We start from the raw sequence: 20,007 nt of genomic DNA, 5'->3' as shown, positions 1-20,007 counted from the left end.
TGTTTTGTTTTTTACAAGATGTTATTGTCAAGGGAGAGGTGAGAGTTGAGTATGTTTCCTCTTTTGGTCAAAACAAGCATGTCGTGTTTTATCCACTGTTGACGATCGATATGGCATCATAAATTATCAACCATCTCTTTAAAGATCTGTCTATAGTAGTATGGAGAACCCAGGAATGTAGTTTAAAAAAAGATAGAGACAAGTTAAACATTCAAAGAAGTAGCAGTTGTTTGTTGCTGTGGTAGTGGACAAGCTTCTTCTCTGGGACACGGGTAAACATGCAGGACTGTATTTATGGAGTTGTTTCTTCTCGCAGTTGAAGCGGTGGATAGAATGGTAAACAGAAAGTGAAGTTTAAGAAGAAAAAAAATCTCCCTGTATGTGTATATGAAGCAAAACTCTCTCTCTCAAAAAACAAAACAAAACAAAACAAAACAACAACACATAAACAAAACAAAATGTGCAAATGATGTCCATTGTTGTGATCGTGGGATTGTTTTCCTCTGATAGCATCGAAAACGCTCATTTGATTCACGAATAATCATGGTAACACTTATGCAAATCGTATTATTGGGAGATTACGCCAAGACGTATAAGAGTTCTCAAAGAGTGGTGAGGTGAGGAGATCAAAAAATGAGGTTCGACGACCTTCTGGAGAAAGCGGGGTCATTCGGCCCCTTCCAGCACCGCGTCTGTCTTCTGGTCGCCCTCCTGGCCGCCCCCGCAGCTTTCCACTCCATGATACAAGTCTTTGTCGGCGAACCCACGGACCACTGGTGCAAGGTGAGCCGCTCTGAAAAAATTTAATTTGGTTTTCGGGAGGTGGTGCAGTTTGTTTCTGATTCTTTTCTTTTTTTTTTTTTGTATGCGAAAACAGATTATGATATGAACAGAGAGGAAAGACAATGATTAGAATAGTAAATGCTCATTTAAGTTTCAGCTTCAGTTTGTTGAATTTCTCTACTTGTACAAATGAAATCGCTCAGACGAAATAAATAATTGTCACGTCAAAATATGAACAAGGGTACTCAAAAGAAATAGACATAACACGTTTTTATTATACGTAACAGGTGGAGGAAACCGTTATCGTAAAGCAATTCAATTGACTGGGATAACGGCCTCTTGGGAATATTTTATGTTTTCTTTTGCTTTATTTTGTGTTGTTTTTATTATTCTGTCTTATTTCCAGCTGGAACCAAAGGACCCAAACAAATACACTCAGATAAACAATCTCAACTTCAGAGCAGTTTCAATATATTGTAGCCGAGGAGGACAACACAAGGGGAATATAATATGATAAGACAGAAACGAAAATTAAGGGACAAAGAATTAAGGGGGATACCTGAATAGGAAACAGTTGAGAGAAGAGAGGCGATAGTACACAGCGTTTATGAGTTTGGTTCTATATACGAAAATGAAATTGTGACCCCACCCCCCCCCCCCAAAAAAAAAGTAGAGAGAGAAAAATATCATGTTCTACAATAAACATATATTATGTGACTGAGAGAAAAAATTAAAAGTCATCTAAGGAAGATAGAAAGTTATCGAGGAAACTTCAGGAGAGTGATTGGTTCTGATATCAGTAAATGGGAAGAGGAAGAAGAAAGTCGTGAGTATTCTCGCAATAAATAAATGTCGAAAGGATGACGGGAAACGTTAGTGCCTAATCTGATTTGTTTGTTAATTTGTCTTTTGAGGGAGTGGGTGTTCTGGAATAATGGAAAGAATAGGCTACGTGGACAGAACGTTTTCCAAATGAATCCGTCATGAATCTATCATGGGTTAAAATCATAGACAAAAAAGCGTTGTATTTTTCGAGAACCCCCCCTCCAAAAAAAAAAAAAAAAAAAAGGATGCCTGCAAATGAGAATTTGGTTCATTTGAAAATCTTATGATTAGATAAGCTTCTATTAAAAAAAAAAAAAAAATCATTTGAGCATTGTCAACCCTCAATCATCCAAAATATCTATGGTATGATTGCCCTTGGGTATAGAAATAAAAATATATTTTGTAGTATCCTTCCAGAAGTCTTTAACCAGAAATTCAAGTCATATGTAATTATGTGACTGTCGTTGGCCATGTTTAAAAAGATACTTTAATATACAACATGCATTGTGTAGGTTCTAACACCAGATTTAATCTGATTGAAAAAAAAAATGATTGAAAAAAAAATCAAATCTGACAAAACACATAAATGAATGAACATAGTCGACTAGCTTTCAGTAGGATTACTGTATACATGGAGTTGCTGAATGTTAATTTCCTGAATTAAGGTTACCTACTGGGAGGACGTGGACTGTAGGGAGTGGAATCTGACCGACTCGGCCTGCGAACAGGCGAAGAAAAACAGCAGCATCCCTGTCACTTTTGAGGACGGCGAGGTAGTCTACGCACAGTGCAGCATGTACAACGTTACAGGTGATTCATATTTTCATTTAAAGTTTGTAGGATTTTTATATTAATCATCTTGTAGGCGCAAGTATGGATTTTGAATTTCAGCAAGTTCTAAGTGCCAGGGAGTGCCGAGAGGGATAAAAACACCAACAACCAAACACTGATCAAAGAAAATACAGCACTTTATCTAACAATAGCTAATAAATATCAGGCAGTATCCAGTACAAGCACGAGAATACACTTATCGAACAAATATTGAAACAATGCATCCAGGTTTGCTATGTGAATATAATAACAACGTATACGCTGATAGTTCAGTAGAATCTGCTCAATGAAAAAAAAAGGAAACAGGGTAATCTATTAATCAACCTTTGAGAATAGGCCTACTTTCTGTGGCAATGGGTAATCCTTTTGAATTTTTATGGACCGCAATTGACCTAAAAATCCCAAGCGTAATAGCTAAGCAAACTGTGATATCAAGATAGCGGGTGCGTGCACGTAGAAAGGTCTTTCCAGCGAACAGCTGGGGAGTGAGCCCCGACATGTGCTGATGTGGTCACGTGATCACGTGATTGTACATGATGTATGTAATCACATGATTATGCACGAGAGTGCTGCAACGACGGTAAATGTTTGTGTGGTACAGCTTTTGCCGACATAGCATCAAACACATAAAAAACTAAGACGTGTAGTGGAATGACTAATTGCCCTCATTGTCATTTCCAATGACACTTGCAACTCATGTTTCATTTCTCACACTCATGGTGAGTTAGAGCTAGTCATGTCGATGGATCATGAATACTATGCATGGCATAAAATTTTGGGTGAACCGAATCGCTCTTTATTTCAAATTTCGTGGCTACCCCTAATAACATAAACATGTCACTGATGCAAATTGATAGACACACATTTACAACTTTGAATTAAAGGGATAGTGTAGCAGGTTGGAGATGAGGAATGGGCTTTTAACTTTTGTGCAAGATACCAAGAAACCACTTTTGAAATAGTTCAGAGCATATAAGAGAAATTCAAAGTTTATTTGATAAAATTCGGTTTTGGAATGGCTGAGACATGCGAAAACAAAGTAGAACCAAGCGATCGTAATAAAAGGTTGGTCCTACCTTTCATTAAGATCGATCTTTTTGGATATCTCAGACATTTCAAAACCAATTTTCATCAAATAAAAGTTGAATTCCTCTTGGAATATCATGCTCTTTCACATTTGATAAGAGGTTTTTCATATCTTACCAAGAAATGTTAGAAACCTGAAGTTAGGTCTCGACCAAAACTACATGTTCCCTTTAAGCATGCCATGCTAACAGAAATGACTTTCTGTAGTTATGCTGTAATAGGACACCAGCTTCAACGTTTCCTCGTGTTTATCATGTATAGTGATTTCTTCTGTTTTAATGTCAGGCGACCAGTTCTATCCGTCTTACGATGGCTCCCAAAACGGAACGAAGAGCCAACTCCCGTGCCAAGATGGATGGCTGTACGACAAGAGTGAAATCAAGTCATCAATCGTGATGGATGTAAAGTGTAAACCTTGCTATGATCATTCAGATTTCTGTCTGCGGATGGTCACAAACACATGCACCTGTTTTGTACTCACTGTCAAATTTCACGATCAAGTTTTATTTTCTAGAAATATAAATGGGTTCATGAATATGACTATTGTGTCATAGAAAACAAAATCTAGCTTATGCCCCAATTGAATATAGTGAATTTAGCCACAGTAGGCCTAGGCGCCTACTTGGTAATGAAGCCCTTTATGATACCTGCCAATTTCCACTTAATTCTCAAAATTCACTATTGTTATGAAGTTTCATAAAGTTGTTGTACTTTATTTCTTTCCATATTTTTCGGTTCAAACAAAATATGAAATTTGATGATTTTGGTAAAAGTTAGTGGTAAACGTTGCGGTTTGCTCCGTGTTCGTCAAGAAATAACATTTCGTAATGAACTAACATTTAGATTTAGAAATATCACAAAAGACAAGATTTAATTGTGACAATCACAAACGACAGAGTAAGAGAGTGAGAGAGAGAGAGAGAGAGAGAGAGAGCAAACAATTTAAGTGAGGGTATCAGATTTTCTTGTTTATGTTGACCTCAATAAAACCGATTGTAATGATGACTTTGTAAAGTATGTTATGTACATACAAGCAAGGTCTTGAGATCAATAGAGTAAAGTTTAGAGAAGTCATGCTTGTTATCTTTACACCCTCATCCCGCGTGGGGAATTACACTACAATTTGCCATCTATAAGATATATATATATATATATATATATATATATATATATATAATATAGTATACAAATAGTGAATGGTCACGAGTGCAATGGTACGAGATTTCGCACGAGGTGAAAGATAGAGGCGAATAGTGCGAAATCTCGTTCCATTGCACGATTAAAGACCATACACTATTTGTTTTATACAACGTCCAAGTAGATCTTTGTTATTTGGTTGGAGGATTGTTGGGTAGGTCTAAGTAGGCCTAGAAGTAAATATAGCCATACTTACATGTAGCCATACTTACATGTGGATCCACTGCACTTACATGTAGCCATACTTACATGTAGCCATACTTACATGTGGATCCACTGCGATTCTCTGTCTGGCTTGTGCAATCGGTGTAGATACAGGTCACAGCTAGCGCTCGTACACTAGCACTACGTAGGCCTACCCTACGCGCATGCATGTACCGCACACGTGCACTGCGCTAGCTGCATGCGATCCTCAATATGCAACACACAGTACATGCAGTACCGTACAATTTCTCGAACCGTGGAATAGAACGAAAAAATCGAACCAAGTTGCACGCAAAAATAGAACAAAAATTGCACGGCGCGTTGAATGGAGTACTTATTGAATATCACGTCACCAACAATCCTCCAATCAAATTACAAGGATCTACTTGGTTCGATTTTTTCGTTCTATTCCACGGTTCGAGAAATTGTACGGTACTGCATGTACTGTGTGTTGCATATTGAGGATCGCATGCAGCTAGCGCAGTGTACGTGTGCGGTACATGCATGCGCGTATGTGTCTACGTAGTGCTAGTGTACGTGTATATGAGCGCTAGCTGTGACCTGTATCTACACTGATTGCACAAGCCAGAAAGAGAATCGCAGTGGATCCAAATGTAAGTATGTCTATATTTTTCATACATATGTAGACTTCTAGGCCTACTTAGACCTACCCAACAATCCTCCAACCAAATAACAAAGATCTACTTGGACGTTGTATAAAACAAATAGTGTATGGTCTTTACTCGTGCAATGGAACGAGATTTCGCACTCGGTGAAAGATGAGGCGCACTATTCAACTCTTCTTCTTCTTCTTCTTCTTCTTCTTCTTCTGATTAAGTCTGCCTCCTTCAATAGACTGAAGATTCTTGCCTAGTTGAATAGAGCGCCTCTATCTTTCACCTCGTGCGAAATCTCGTACCATTGCACTCGTGACCATTCACTATTTGTATATTATTAGTTATATAAATATATACAACTCTGTATCCAGCTTCAGGGAGACACAGTATGGAAATGTGTACCGGTAATAAAAATTGCCAGCAGTAAAGTATGCATTGAATTGGATAAAATAATAGTTGAAAACGTTAATGAGATAATGAGATAATAAGCATGCAGTGTCCCCCTAAAGCTTGATTCAAAGTTATATTTATAGAGGCCTCGATAAAAGCGGTGCCGGGATACTATATTTATCTTTAGGTGGCCCCATTGGGCAAATAAGATTCAAAATGGATTGTTACTTTTGCTTTTATTTATTCAATACATATCTTTGTCGGGCTACCAAAGTTTCAGACTTAAACATTTCCCGAACGGGCTACCAGACAAAAGAGAAGTTAGTGTGGAACCCTGTTTATACCGACGTTATCTTAACTTAGTTGCAGATGCCAAAGATGAGTAAAATTTAAGATGTTAATGTGGTTTACAGTTCAGACGAAGTTGGCAATAGGTTGAAATCGAAAGTTTATCATCTTAACTACCCCCTGCCTGTAATGTCGAGGTCTAAGAATGCCGTGATATTTTATGGATTTATGACCTAGTGTTCGGAAAATGTTCATCTCTCAATCTTTCATTAATCCTTGATTGCAGTGGGATCTTGTTTGTGATAAGAAGAACTACCCAGACTACGCTCAGTCTGTCTTGTACGGCGGCTACTTGTTTGGATCAATGTTCTTCGGATATCTTGCAGATAGGTATGCAGTTTAGATCACTTAGATGTAAAAATTGCTACTAGTGGCACTGATAAAGTGCAAAATACAATCATGATACAGCTATATATATATATAAAGATGAGTAAACAATATCTCTAACTTCAGTTCAATTTCTTTTTTAATTCAGTTATATTTTATTTCAGTCAAACAAAAAGTGATACAATATCAGGGCCGTGGTACGTTTTTCAAAGTGAGGGGACCGGCTTATTTGGAACAGGGTGGAGCGGACGTTTTGCCGCCACTTCTCTACCAAAAGCCAAAAAACAAAACAAAAACAAAACAAAACAAAATAGAAATAAAAAAAAAACAAAGCGAAAAAAAACCCAGACACACACACAAAGTCAGGACCCAATATTTCCTGAATAAAAAAGTGAGAGCCCCAAAAAGTCAGACCGTATATTTTCTTCAAAAAAGGCCCCCCCCCCCCATTGGCACGGCCCTGTATTATAATAAGCATACATTTCTCAATTCAAATTGTTCAACAACTTGAAAGCGGTACGAGTGATGATAAGTATGATACAAAGTGTATGTACGGATAATCATATAACGAGAAAACAGTACTGACTTTGCAATGACAACAAAGTAAAGATACTTCAACAAACAGGATGGGACAGTTACGGACTTACCATTTAAGTGGGACCTTTTTAGTGCACTAAAAATACATGTCAATGAAATATAGCATAGCATGGCTAAAATATATTTCAAACGGACAATTCCTGGTGAGTTAAAAGTTAGTCTGAAAAGAATGATCAAATTTACAGGCACAACAGTGAAAATTTGATTAAAATCGAGTGAAAAATAGAGGAGCATGAACGTGGATTTATGCATCTATGAATAACAATATCCTTATCTTAATGCTTTTAAAGTAGAAGAATTGAAAAGTTTTTGATTTTCTTTTTACACATGATCAATGGAGATTTAAATTTGATAACGTCGCTACCTAACTCATTTGCACATTTATATCACCTATTTGAGAACTGTTGGGCAAAAACTTCTTTATCTTATTGTGATTTAGACAGAATTTGTCATTGGTTTGGCAGTATATTGTTTGTATCTTTTTATCGTTTGTATCTTTTCACAACAATTATTTTTGATACAGAATTCTGTACCAAAAATAACTGTTGTAAAAAAAAAATATACAAACCCAATAGAAATAGAAAACATTTTTTTTTTCTCGAGCAGATACATTCCGTGCGTGACTCTCGTCTGTTTGTAAGTTTACCAACATGAAGATTTATTCAGTGATATTCTAAGCTTGACAACATCATTTTCAACTCGTTTTTTATATCTTAATATTTTTAATCGATTCAAATATCATTGTTATATTAGAGGCTAATCAAAAGTTGTTTCTGACATGAGAAATAAACCGTCGTGCTTGCTAAAATCCTACACTGATTTTCGTTTAAACTATACCTAGAGGTCTTCTTGGGTATGATAACATAAGTTAAAGGGATCGTATAATTTTGGTTGAGACTTAACTTCAGGTTTTTATCATTTTTTGGTGAGATAGTGAGAAACCTCTTATGAAATATGAAAAAGCATGTAATTCCATGAGGATTTCAACTTTTATTTGATGAAAATTGATTTTGAAATGACTGAGATATCCAAAACAGAGTGATCCTAATAAAGTGTGGGACCCACATTTTATTACGACCGTTTTGTCTTACGTTGTATTTGGATGTGTTAGCTATTCCAAACCCAATTTTCATCAAATAAACTTTGAAATCCTCTTAAAACGATATGCTCTGCACTATTTCATAAATGTGTTTTCTTGATATCTCGCAAAAAAGAAGAAGTTAAAGCCCAATTTTCATCTCCACCATTACTGTACAATCCCTTTATGTACATTATATTTACATACATTTAATGTTTCATGATGAATAAAGTATGCTGATTAGACTGAAATATACAAATGAAGACGTAAAATATACGTAGTTGTGTGAAAAAAAAAATGTTTACCAATTAATTTTGAATACAGAATTGGGCGCCGTCCGTCGTTGTTCATTGCCATCTTTATCCAGGCAACTTTTGGAGTACTCGTTGCCTTTTCTCCAAATTATTGGGTCTACTTGGTCTTCAAATTCGTCCAAGCGGCTGGAAACAGGGCTGTGCTACTAATTGGCTTTATCATAGGTATGCACGAAAAGTTATATACGACGATGCTACCACGCTTTCGGGAATCCCTCCCAGTGAGCGTTTATTAGATAGCAAACACAAAAAACTGTAAGCTCCGCCTCCCCCCCCCCCTCCACCACCTCACTTAGTGGGTTTATCCACAACCAATCTGTGAAGACAACGCATTGCTTTATGTTTTCTAGCTTTTTTTTTTTCAAGAAAAGTTAATCTCTCTCTCAATTCTAAAATGTATCAAGTCCAATTTTATTTCCTTTTTTTTTCTGGTCAACTCCGTTCCCGACAATTTTTATGTTATTACTTAAGTTGAAAAGTCAGACTGAAGAAAAATTTACATGATACGAAACACATCTCCAGTTCTATTTCCGAACGTAAACGTCTACCGTTTGGAAAACTGTGAAGAAGAAAACATATTTTCTAGAGAAACGCCGATCAAAGCATCCACTACCGTTATAAAAAGCTAATAGATGAACAGGCATTCTATAATGTTTCTGAGTACCTTTCTCACCCTCATCCTTTACCTTTACCTTTTTAATAGGAAAATCAATAGATACACTCTATAAACAAAGTCTATGTTGAAGAAAGAACGAAATCAAACCAAATGAAACGTTGTTGTGGGTTGTTGTTTGTTTGATTTTTTTCGTCAAAGTTGTAGAATTCGTAGGACCAAAATGGCGGACGGTGACCGGAATTTCCATCCGAATTTTCTACGCTTTCGGGTTCATGATTCTTGCTCTCCTGGCCTTTTTTCTGCGGTATTGGAAAACACTGCAGATTGTCGTCTCTGCACCTCTCTACACATTCTTTATATTCGTCCCGTAAGTCGAAGATATCCAAGGCATCATTTACAACTTGCAGATGAAACAAATACCCAGGTTTAGTGCTTCAAAATAGTTCTAAAATGTATTATATTAAAGGCATTATTTACTATTTGCAGATGAAACAAATACCCCGGTTTAGTGCTTCAAATAGTTCTAAAATGTATTATATTAAAGGGATCGTATAGTTCTGGTTGAGACCTAATTTCAGGTTTCTAACCATTTTTGGTGAGATAATGAGAAACCTCTTATGAAATATGAAAGAGCATGTAATTCTATGAGGAATTCAACATTTATTTGATGAAAATTGGTTTTGAAATGGCTGAGATATCCAAAAAAGAGCGATTCAAATAAAGTGTGGGACCCACACTTTATTACGGTCGCTTTGTTTTACTTTGTTTTTGGATGTTTCAGTCATTCCAAACCCGATTTTCATCAAATAAACTTTGTATTCCTCTTAAAATGATATGCCCTGTACTATATCATAAGTGTTTTCTTGATATCTCGCAACAGGTTAAAAGCCCTATTCTCATCTCCACCAATACTGTACAATCCCTTTAAAGGCATTATTAACCATTTGCAAATGAAACAAAAACCCAGGTTACGTGCTTCAAAATAGTTCTAAAATGTGAGTTACGGACAAAAACCAACCAATGTAAAAAAAAAAAATGATAATCAGTATAATCAATGTTAAGTATTGTTAAAGGACCAGTTCACCTTTATTAACATAAGGATTGAGATAATGTAGTAATATTAGTAGAACACATCATTGAAAGTTTGAGGAAAATCGGACAATCCGTTCAAAAGTTATGAATTTTTGAAGTTTTTGTGCAGTCACCGATGGATGAGAAGACTACTGCAGTGTATGATGTCACATGCGTACAACAATTGATTTAAGGAAAATATAAATAGAATTTCACAAAATTTCATCTTTTGAAAAAAGTACACATTCCCTTGACTCGTTACTGACATGTTATGGGTAATATTATCCCCATTGCCTTTAGAAAGAGGCAAGTCAAGTGCTCTTTTATTATGCGAAAAAAAGTGAAAATATGTTGAATTTTCTTTACATTTTCTTTATACTGTTGTACTCATATGACATCACAAGCCTTAGTAGTCTCCTCCTATGATCCAGCGGTTCCAACACAAAAGTTTTAAAAATTCATGTCTTTTGCACCGATTGTCCAGTTTTCCTCAAACTTTCACTGATGTGTTAATGAAGGTGAACTTGTCCTTCAAATATACGAAATGTGAACAATAGTTGTAATAACTTTTGTTATTTCTATTCATGCTTCAAAAATAAAAATAGTTCTAAAATGTGAGTTAGGGATAGAAACAACGAATGTAAAAGTGTTAATCAGTATAATCAATGTTAAGTATTGTTAAATATACGAAATGTGAACAATAGTTATAATAACTTTTTTCATTCCTATTTATGCTTCAAAAATAAAAAATAGTTCTAAAATGTGAGTTAGGGATAGAAACAACGAATGTAAAAGTGTTAATCAGTATAATCAATGTTAAGTATTGTTAAATATACGAAATGTGAACAATAGTTATAATAACTTTTTTCATTTCTATTTATGCTTCAAAAATAGAAATACATGTAGTTCTAAAATATGAGTTAGGGAAAGAAACAACCAATGTAAAAGTGTTAATCAGTATAATCAATATGAAGTGTTGTTAAATAAATGGAATGTGAACAATAGTTACAATAAAATTGTTTCTAGAATAAACCGTCTACAGCTATGGTTTATTGAGAAAAATAGTGATATATTCTCCTTACATATTTTCGGCTTTATTGCGAATTTTTTATATGGTAGGATGTTCTGTAATACAACTGATCTACACATATGCATCAATGTGATAACTCGACATTTTAAATCACTAAATCACATTAAATCACTGCTCCCAATGGTAAACGATACCTTTAATCCTAATATGGCAATGTCATTATGAATAATTATGGATGCACAACAGATGGAAACAATGGTAATAAAAAGTTGTAACGGTCATGAATAATAATTGAATTGATAATAATCATTGATCGTCATTTATTTGCATGATATTCGGAAGACTCATTTTTGTAGGTTGTTTCTTTTTTTCATTTTGTATTCAAACGTTATACCTAATGCACTAATATCAGGAAAAAATATCAGGAAATGCTGCATTCCTTAGGTGAAGTAATACAAGACGATTTGGTTATCCAATTGAAGAAACTGTAAAATCCTTACCTCCACATATTCTTCTGTTTCTACAGATGTCTGCATCTTATACTAGTAATCATATTATCTAATTCAGTCGATATCCTCTACCTATACTCGTCTACCCATGCTTGCATGTATGTGTGTGTGTGTGTGTGTGTGTGTGTGTGTGTGTGTGTGCGTACTTATCATTATATCTTTCTATATCTCTACCTATCTTCTATGAAGGTCTGTACATTACATGTCCTTTATGTATATTTGGAACGTTCTTTACTGTAGATTCATCCCTGAATCAGCAAGATGGCTAGTTTCACAGGGAAAGTCAGAAAAGGCGACAAAAGTTATACAGCACGTGGCAAAAATTAACAGGACCAAACTACCAGATCCGGTGTTCACCGAAGCGGAGCTGAAGGAACACGTAATGATGTTGCACAATGGTTGCTATAGTAACCAGAACATAGTAGATTTCCTAGCCGCCTCATACTACCGCAGTATGTTGCACCACTATTGAATAAAATCGTCTTCCTGCTTTTCTTCATCCTTTCTTATATACCTCTTCTCTATTCGTTCTTTTTTCTTCCCCTCCACCTTATTTAGAGTGCTTTGTTGTATCGCTGATAAACAAGATTACTGAGATGACTTGGGGTATTGGCAATGAGTGCAAAAAAAAAAAAAATCATTCATATGTAATTCGTGTATTTTTATGGTTCTATGTTTGAGACAAATTGAACTGAATTGAACTGAGTGCACCTCTGAGTGTGAGTTCCAGAACGCAGCGTGCATTTACACGTGAAAAACAAAACGAGAGAGAGAAAAAAAAACCGACCTGTTCTCGGGCTTTACCCAAATCTTAGTCCACCAGTCAGTGAATGGGTGCTTCCAGCGTCTATTTGTGTGGAACTTCCCAGAGTATAGGTCTTCCACAGACCTTGAGCTTCTCCAGCAGACCAGAGTGCATCACCCTAAAATATCAATCGAATCCCGCTATGAAGAAGTTTTGAGAACCGGCGAAATATGTCGGCATGCTATTAATAATTTTTACATAATAATTGTGTCATGATCAGAGTTCTGCTCTGTTGCTTCAACAGGAGGAGCTTCCTCACGAGAGATAATTTCAGAGTATGCCTTTTTGATATAAAAAGTATCATACACTTTAAGAAAAAGCAACAACAACACAGAAATATGACGAAAGGGTGATAATCTTCAGTATCGAGCAAATGAAATTTTACTTTTACGTAAGAATTTGTCAAGTTAAGGGAATTATAATGAACATATGGTATGGTGATCGATTATAGTACCTATGCAAACTCGGACAAAAAGCAAAACAAAAACGAAAACAGAAATGAAAACAAGCTACGGCGAAGTGCCTTGGTCATCTGACTAATCGTTGTTCTTGTTGTTGCTATTGTTGTTCAGGAGGCCACAAGGGCAGACTCCAAACCGTCCGTCCTGGACTTGTTCCGGACACCGGTCCTGCGCCGCCGGACCATCAACTTCGTCTACAACTGGTCAGTATCATCGCTGACCTCGGTCAGTGCATTGAATAACTGCATGAGATTAGAAATGCATTCATCTATCAAATGTCAATTATTTTTTTCTTTTTTTGTCTCCAAACATGTCTCTGAAATTACAAAGTTTGGATTTCACTTTTGCCACCTACTACGACGTTGTAATTGAATTTTTGCATCAAGTTTTTTTTTTTTTTTTTTCACTGTATCTGATAGACAAATTAACCTATACATCGACGTATGAAATAAGCACCGTGTGAATCACTGATTTCTTTCGTGCGTATTCGCATCGTTGATGTTTTGTTTATATCTTTCATAGTTATCAAAATGAAAGTTACTTAAACTTTTTTTGTTGATTTCTGCAAATGTAAATTGTCTGTGTTAAAGGACAAGTTCATTTTAAGTCATATAGGACCTAGGTGTGAATTGAGTGAATGCAGCAATATTAGAAGAACACAATACACATACACATACAGTGAAATTTTTAGGAAAATCGGACAATCCGTTCAAAAGTTATAAATTTTTAAAGTGCCTGCGCAGTCACTAGCTGCCGGATGAGAAGACTTCTACAGTTTACTGATGTCACGTACAACTATATAAAAGACAATATCGTATTTTTTTCTTTTTTTATAAAGCACACATTTCCTTGACTTGTTATTGACGTATATTAAAGGTAATATTATTCCTCCTGTGTTTTGAAAGAGGCAGGTCATGTGCTCCTTTATTATGCGAGCAAAGTTAAAGATATGTTAAATTTTCTTCATGTTTTCTTTGCATCGTTCTACACATGTGACTGTGTGACATCACAAGCTGTAGTAATCTTTTTTATCCAGCGATAGCAGCACTAGACTGAAACTTCAAAAATGCATAACTTCTGACCGGAAGGTCCGATGTTTCTCAAACTTTCACTGATGTGTTCTATCAATATTGCTGCACTCGCTGAACTTGTCCTTCAATGCCGAGGAGACGAACATGTTCACCCATTTGATGACGAGTTGTTGCTTGTTGCCACTAAAGTGCAGCATGAAAGGTATCTGACGTGTATTGTTCACCTTACCTCAGATTTTGAATAAAAATATAAACAATGAATGTCGATACCATGCAATGTATCAGCGTAGGGGGCAAGGTATGCTAAACCACCATATCCCTTTTGTGTGGTACAAAGCATACAAATCGATAATGCGATGATGTCCTTATGATAACACGGAGGAAGCAAGATATTAAACAGCAATCAGTGTTAGTGAGATAACCCATGTGATAAACAATTTTATCAATTCATAGCCATGTGGTGTGCAGGTCTGAGAAATTTAATGCACATGATGGGAATCGTGAACAAGTAACAAAGTTTGTCTGGGGTGGTAATAATCGAGGAGTAATTCTCACATGTTGCGGAACAGGATGGTAGTGACTATGGTGTACTACGGATTGACGTACGGCAGCAGTGACCTGGGTGTGAATGCTTACATAAGCTTATTTGTTTCTGGCGCGGCGGAAGTTCCCGGCTACGTGTTGGCCATCATCGCTATCAAGATCTTCGGCCGGCGACCCAGTCTGGCTTCCTTCGTCCTTATTGGCGGCACCGCCTGTCTCGTCAATATCTTTATACGTACGTAACTGGGCCTACGCGCAGCTTGCACACGTGTAAGCTTGTTCGTTTGTTTTATTTGTTTGTTTGTTTGTTTTTTGTTTTTTGTTTTTTGGTTGATTTGCTGTACGTTCATGATTCCTTGGAGGTTTATTTTAGTGGTGTCATGGTGGTAATACAATAAGATAACCCATTTGTGTCTATAAAGCACCCCCTGGGATATTTATTATTCTACAAACATATACTGTATTCATCTAAACACATAATGAATCATGATATTTCAAACAAAGCACTTTGAAAAGCAGGCAATGAAATATCGTGACTCAGACCATCATAGCATTATCATAATATATCAATAAAAAAGGGTCTCTAAACACACTTTTTTTGTTATCTCAAGTTAATCGTTTGCAATAATGTGAGACAAACTTGTTCGCACATCCTAACTCTTTCCCACTGTTTTTTTTTCCCTCTTCTTCCTGTTTCATCCCTTCTGCTCCTTCTCCTCCTCCTCCTCCTCCTGATAATCGTTAATAAATTCGTTTTGTTCTCGTCGCTCTTGTTCATTGTTTTCCAGCTCATGGAGTATGGAACGTAGTTGTTGTAATGGTCGGCAAGTGCGCCGTGTCAGGGGCGGTAGGGATTGTATACGTGTACTCTGCAGAATGCTTTCCAACTCCTGTGAGGTAAGACAACGTGATTGCTTTGATCGATTTTGCCTTTGTACTAGCCTTCTTTAACTTCCCGTTTGTACCCTTAGTTACTTTTGTGTGATGCCGACTTACAACTCAATCTCGTAGAAAAAGGAGTATAACTCTATTGTACACAGGGGTACAAGTGCATCCAGTAGATTCGAGTAGACTTACCATCTGATGAAACCACACTTTATGTATACATTGTACTGCCACTTTCTGCGCTCTAGCTACGAACTTACCACTTTTTGAGCAAATTGAACTAAAACGAAAAGGCGTATCGAAATATACAAATAAAACAAAATCAAAACGAACACGATATCTCGCATAACTTTAAATTCAATGCTGTTATTCTTCGATGGGAGCACTGTGATGAAGGGCTTGTCACCCCTCCAAAAGAACATACCGACTTCCAATCCAGGCGCGCCAGAAGCAGTTTTGGATTGGGGGGGCAAATATTGGAGGGGGCTCACGATAGACCATACATATGTTACACAATATACACATACACAATATACACACATATATATACATATATATATATATATATATACATATATATATATATATATATATATATATAGATACATAATATCTATCTATCTATATATATATATATATATATATATATATATATATATATATATAATATATACATATATATGTGTGTGTATATATATACATATATATATATATATATATATATATATATATATATATATATATATGTAAAGTGGCGTACGGTGGGTCGAAACATTGGGGGTGGGCACCTTGTGGAAAAGTAATTTTGACGGTGTGTATGCATGTGCGTGTGTGCGTGCGCAATAATGGGACTACAATACATTACGGAATGTGATACATTCAACAACGCAGTCATTGAGCAACATTGTAAGTTTTCCTTACATGGATTATGGAATGACGGTGTGAAACGACAAATTATATACTGCCAGCAACATCAGGAGAATTGCATAACAATAAAATGTGAGCGAGCGGAGCGAGAGAGCTTGAAAATTTTGACATTTTACAGTCCCAAAACTACCGTTTGTAGCTATATCTTTCGCTCTGGAAATTAACTGGGGGGCATCAGGCGCAACTGCTGGCAATTACTGGCGGCAACATTAGGAGAATGGCATAACCATTCAATGCGAGCGAGCGAAGCGAGCGAGCTTGAAAATTTTGACATTCTACAGTCCCAAAACTGGCGTTTGTAGCTATATCTTTCGCTTTGGAAATTAATGGGGGCGCATCGGGCGCAACTGCTGGCAATCACTGGCTGCAACATTAGGAGAATGGCATAATGATTCAATACGAGCAAGCGAAGCGAGCGAGCTTGAAAATTTTGACATTCTACAGTCCAAAAACTGCCGTTGTAGCTATGTTTTTCGCTTTGGAAATTAAGGGGGAGGCGCACCGGGCTCAACTGCTGTTACTGGCTGCAACGTTAGGAAAATGGCATAACGAATAAATTTGACGATTAATTTTGACATTTTACAGTCCCCAAACTGCCGTTTGTAGCTATATATTTCTTTTTTTTTTCTTTAGCTTTGGAAATTAAGGGGGGCGGCCCAGGCGCAACTGCTGGCAATTACTGGCTGCAACATTAGGAGAATGGCATATAGCGATTGAATGCGAGCGAGCTTGGAAATTTTGACATTTTACAGTCCAAAAACTGACGTTTGTAGCTATGTTTTTTCGCGTTTATTCATTTATATACATATCTATCTTATTTTATCTATTTTTATTTATTTGTTTATTTATTTATTTATTCATTTATTTATTTCATTTCTTTCTTCTTTTTTTTTTTTTTGGGGGGGGGGGCAAAAATGCGTTTTGCCCCCCCCCCCCTGCCCCCCCCCCCACTTCCGGCGCCTATGTTCCAATCTTACTTGGTGCTCGTATTCGAGGACAAGCTGTACCACCCATGCTGTCCCTCCATATCCAAGTTTGTTTGCTCTCTCTCTCTCTCTCTCTCTCTCTCTCCTTTTTTAAACAAAAATGTCTTATAATACTGGAGTAATAACGACGTGTGTTAGGGCAAGCCGTCACTGGAGATGTTGACAACACACATTCGTCACCATCATTGCAATTTATTCGGTTATGATTTGTTTCATCTTCTTCCGGGACAGGAGCGTTGGCATGGGCTTATGTTCCATGATGGCTCGCGTGGGGGCTATCTTGTCCCCCCTGATCCTCATCCTAGGGGATTACTACAGCCCCGCCCCTCAGATTGTCTTTGGTGTCTCCACTGTCATAGCGGGCTTCCTGTCCTTGCTTTTACCCGAGACCAAGGGCAAGGAACTACCGGAGACCATCGAGGAGGGCGAGCTATTCGGAACGTAAGTCGCTGACAACCATCGAGGAATTTTTATGCAAAGTTGTAACCATCAAGTCAAGAGAGAAATTCTGCTGCAGAAATTATCACCTTCTTATCTTTAAATAGGCAACTTTGAACCTCACTGCACAAATCATATTGGGAAAACATTAGATGCAACTGAATATATGCAGAAAATCGCCACAATATCAGTAAATGATTTACAAAAGTTGTTAAGTTTGAGAGAGAGGGGAAAAAACAACACTTTAATCTTCGAGCATGTGTTGCCAATGTAAATCTGAATTATTGACAAATCTAGGAATTAATATCCTTTTAAAAATTCCGCGACTTGAACAAACAACAATAACAATCTTAGATAATGATACTGACGGGTTGTGTTGTACATGAGTAACGTATTGTCTGGCTGCTGTACACTAGTCCTTAGCGTATTGGCCTAATTACAAACATCAATTCCTTGTTATTTTGTGTCATTTCAAGGAGGGAATACGATGAGAAGTTTACAGCTTCCGAATCACGTGACAAAGAGGAAGCGGCAGTGACTGAGATACCAATGGAAGAATTCCACAGCGGAATCGACAACGAAGCCTTCCAGAGCGATCCGCCGAGTCGTGCGTAAACCATGCTGCTTGAAAATTCATCTTCATTGCGTCACGTTCGCTTGGCGACGTCGACAAAGTGGTAGGAGGGGCTTGAAGGTTTATGGGCGTGGCGGAAATTTGAAGAGCTTAGCCCCGCCATCTGTCATGGTAGCAAGCTGGACACAAAAATAATGCATGCCTTCTTGCACGGTTCAATTGTAACCAAGGACTATCGAACTCTTTGCTTATAGTATTGTTATCCATGTGACTGTTGATATTGAAAGAGACTTTTGCGGTGGATCGGTAAGTCGGCCAATCACTGCATTCCTACTAACTGGGCACACTTTCAATTCCGATGTTGTTGTTTTTTTATCATACCCAGCAGTTTTGTATTTTGAAGTTGATTGATTGATTAATTGAATTTATTGCCACTTCATGGGATGGAACACCCTGATCAGCAGAGCTTGTTTCCATAGGGGTCCACAAGTTCATTTTCAATCAGTCACGTAAGTAATAATAAACGTAAAAATATTGTCATTCATATTCTCAAAATATTCGGCAAGATCGAAAAGTTGACATCCAATTCAGCGAGAGACGGTTATAAATGATTGGGCAATTATACCGTTATCAAAGCATTCAAGTTCGTTTCGGAGCATTCAGTGTAACATGCTAACTGTTGAATTAGCACCATAAACATGCATTCTCTGTAATTGTATATGTATCTGTAGGCAGGATAGGTCTTAATATTAAAGTGTTTGTGAAGTATTTTCCATCCGTTGCTGAAGGGTTTTGGTGGGCGTATGCGAATGTCTATTCTATATTCTTTGATTTCGAAAAGGCATGCAATTTACGTAGTGATATTGCATGCCCGTTTAACCTATCATCACAAGGGAGGTTTTGATGGCAGAAAAATGATCTTTAACTGTCATACATCCTTTCTCAATTGATTTTAGTTTCGCAATGAATATGTTACCGCACATACAATGCAATACGAGTACAAGAAGACTAAACACTTTCGATTGTTGCAGTGGAAAAGATGCGTAGATGAAAATGCAAAATATCTTTCCTTAGTTCTCTGGGGCGAAGGGCCTCATATACTTCTCATTTTCATATTTATGTACCTTGTCAAATTATGTTCTGCAAGTATTACAAATATCCTGTACATGTGCAATGTATATAATTTCTTTGTTTATTTGATGGAAGTGAAAATAAAGTTGAATATTGAATATTGAATATACCAGCTAAAACTAAAGAATTCAGCGCCGTTGAATGACAAGATACGTTACCCTCGATTCTCATTTCAATCATGTATGTTTCAGAGTTGGGGAAGTACCACAGATGTATGATATCAATGCGAAATTGAACAACAGATGCCTGATATACACCATTAATTGAGAGCTCGAAAAGGCGCTCTCCGAGACTTTAATCTTTTCGCCGGACATTCGATTTTGAATGGTATGAATGCTTCGTTGTTTGTTTGTTTGTTTGTTTTTACAGAAGTACGGCATTATATCATCAGAACAGCACAATG

The 20,007-nt window shown here is 36.8% G+C and overlaps 1 protein-coding gene across 1 annotated transcript; it reads left to right on the top strand.

Moving 5' to 3' along the window:
* The first annotated feature begins 633 nt into the window (after positions 1-633).
* Positions 634-18,514, top strand: LOC140242413 (organic cation transporter protein-like). The gene is made up of 12 exons (XM_072322149.1): positions 634-783; positions 2,274-2,418; positions 3,811-3,926; positions 6,508-6,611; positions 8,608-8,762; positions 9,412-9,580; positions 12,064-12,202; positions 13,201-13,292; positions 14,690-14,898; positions 15,452-15,560; positions 17,693-17,902; positions 18,376-18,514. Exons 1-12 carry the CDS (start codon positions 634-636, stop codon positions 18,512-18,514), a joined length of 1,737 nt encoding a protein of 578 aa, XP_072178250.1.
* The last annotated feature ends 1,493 nt before the right edge of the window (positions 18,515-20,007 follow it).

The sequence above is a fragment of the Diadema setosum genome, chromosome 19 (assembly GCF_964275005.1).
Source record: "Diadema setosum chromosome 19, eeDiaSeto1, whole genome shotgun sequence".
NCBI lineage: Eukaryota > Metazoa > Echinodermata > Echinoidea > Diadematoida > Diadematidae > Diadema > Diadema setosum.
Note: the sequence above shows the minus strand (reverse complement) of the source record. Positions and strands in the feature narration are given on the sequence as shown.

Bases quoted from the DNA above. Each gene is read 5' to 3' on its own strand.
- LOC140242413 (XM_072322149.1), top strand. From the start codon at position 634: ATGAGGTTCGACGACCTTCTGGAGAAAGCGGGGTCATTCGGCCCCTTC. The intron at 784-2,273 runs GTGAGCCGCTCT...TCCTGAATTAAG, and splicing joins CCACGGACCACTGGTGCAAG to GTTACCTACTGGGAGGACGT. The intron at 3,927-6,507 runs GTAAAGTGTAAA...CCTTGATTGCAG, and splicing joins AGTCATCAATCGTGATGGAT to TGGGATCTTGTTTGTGATAA.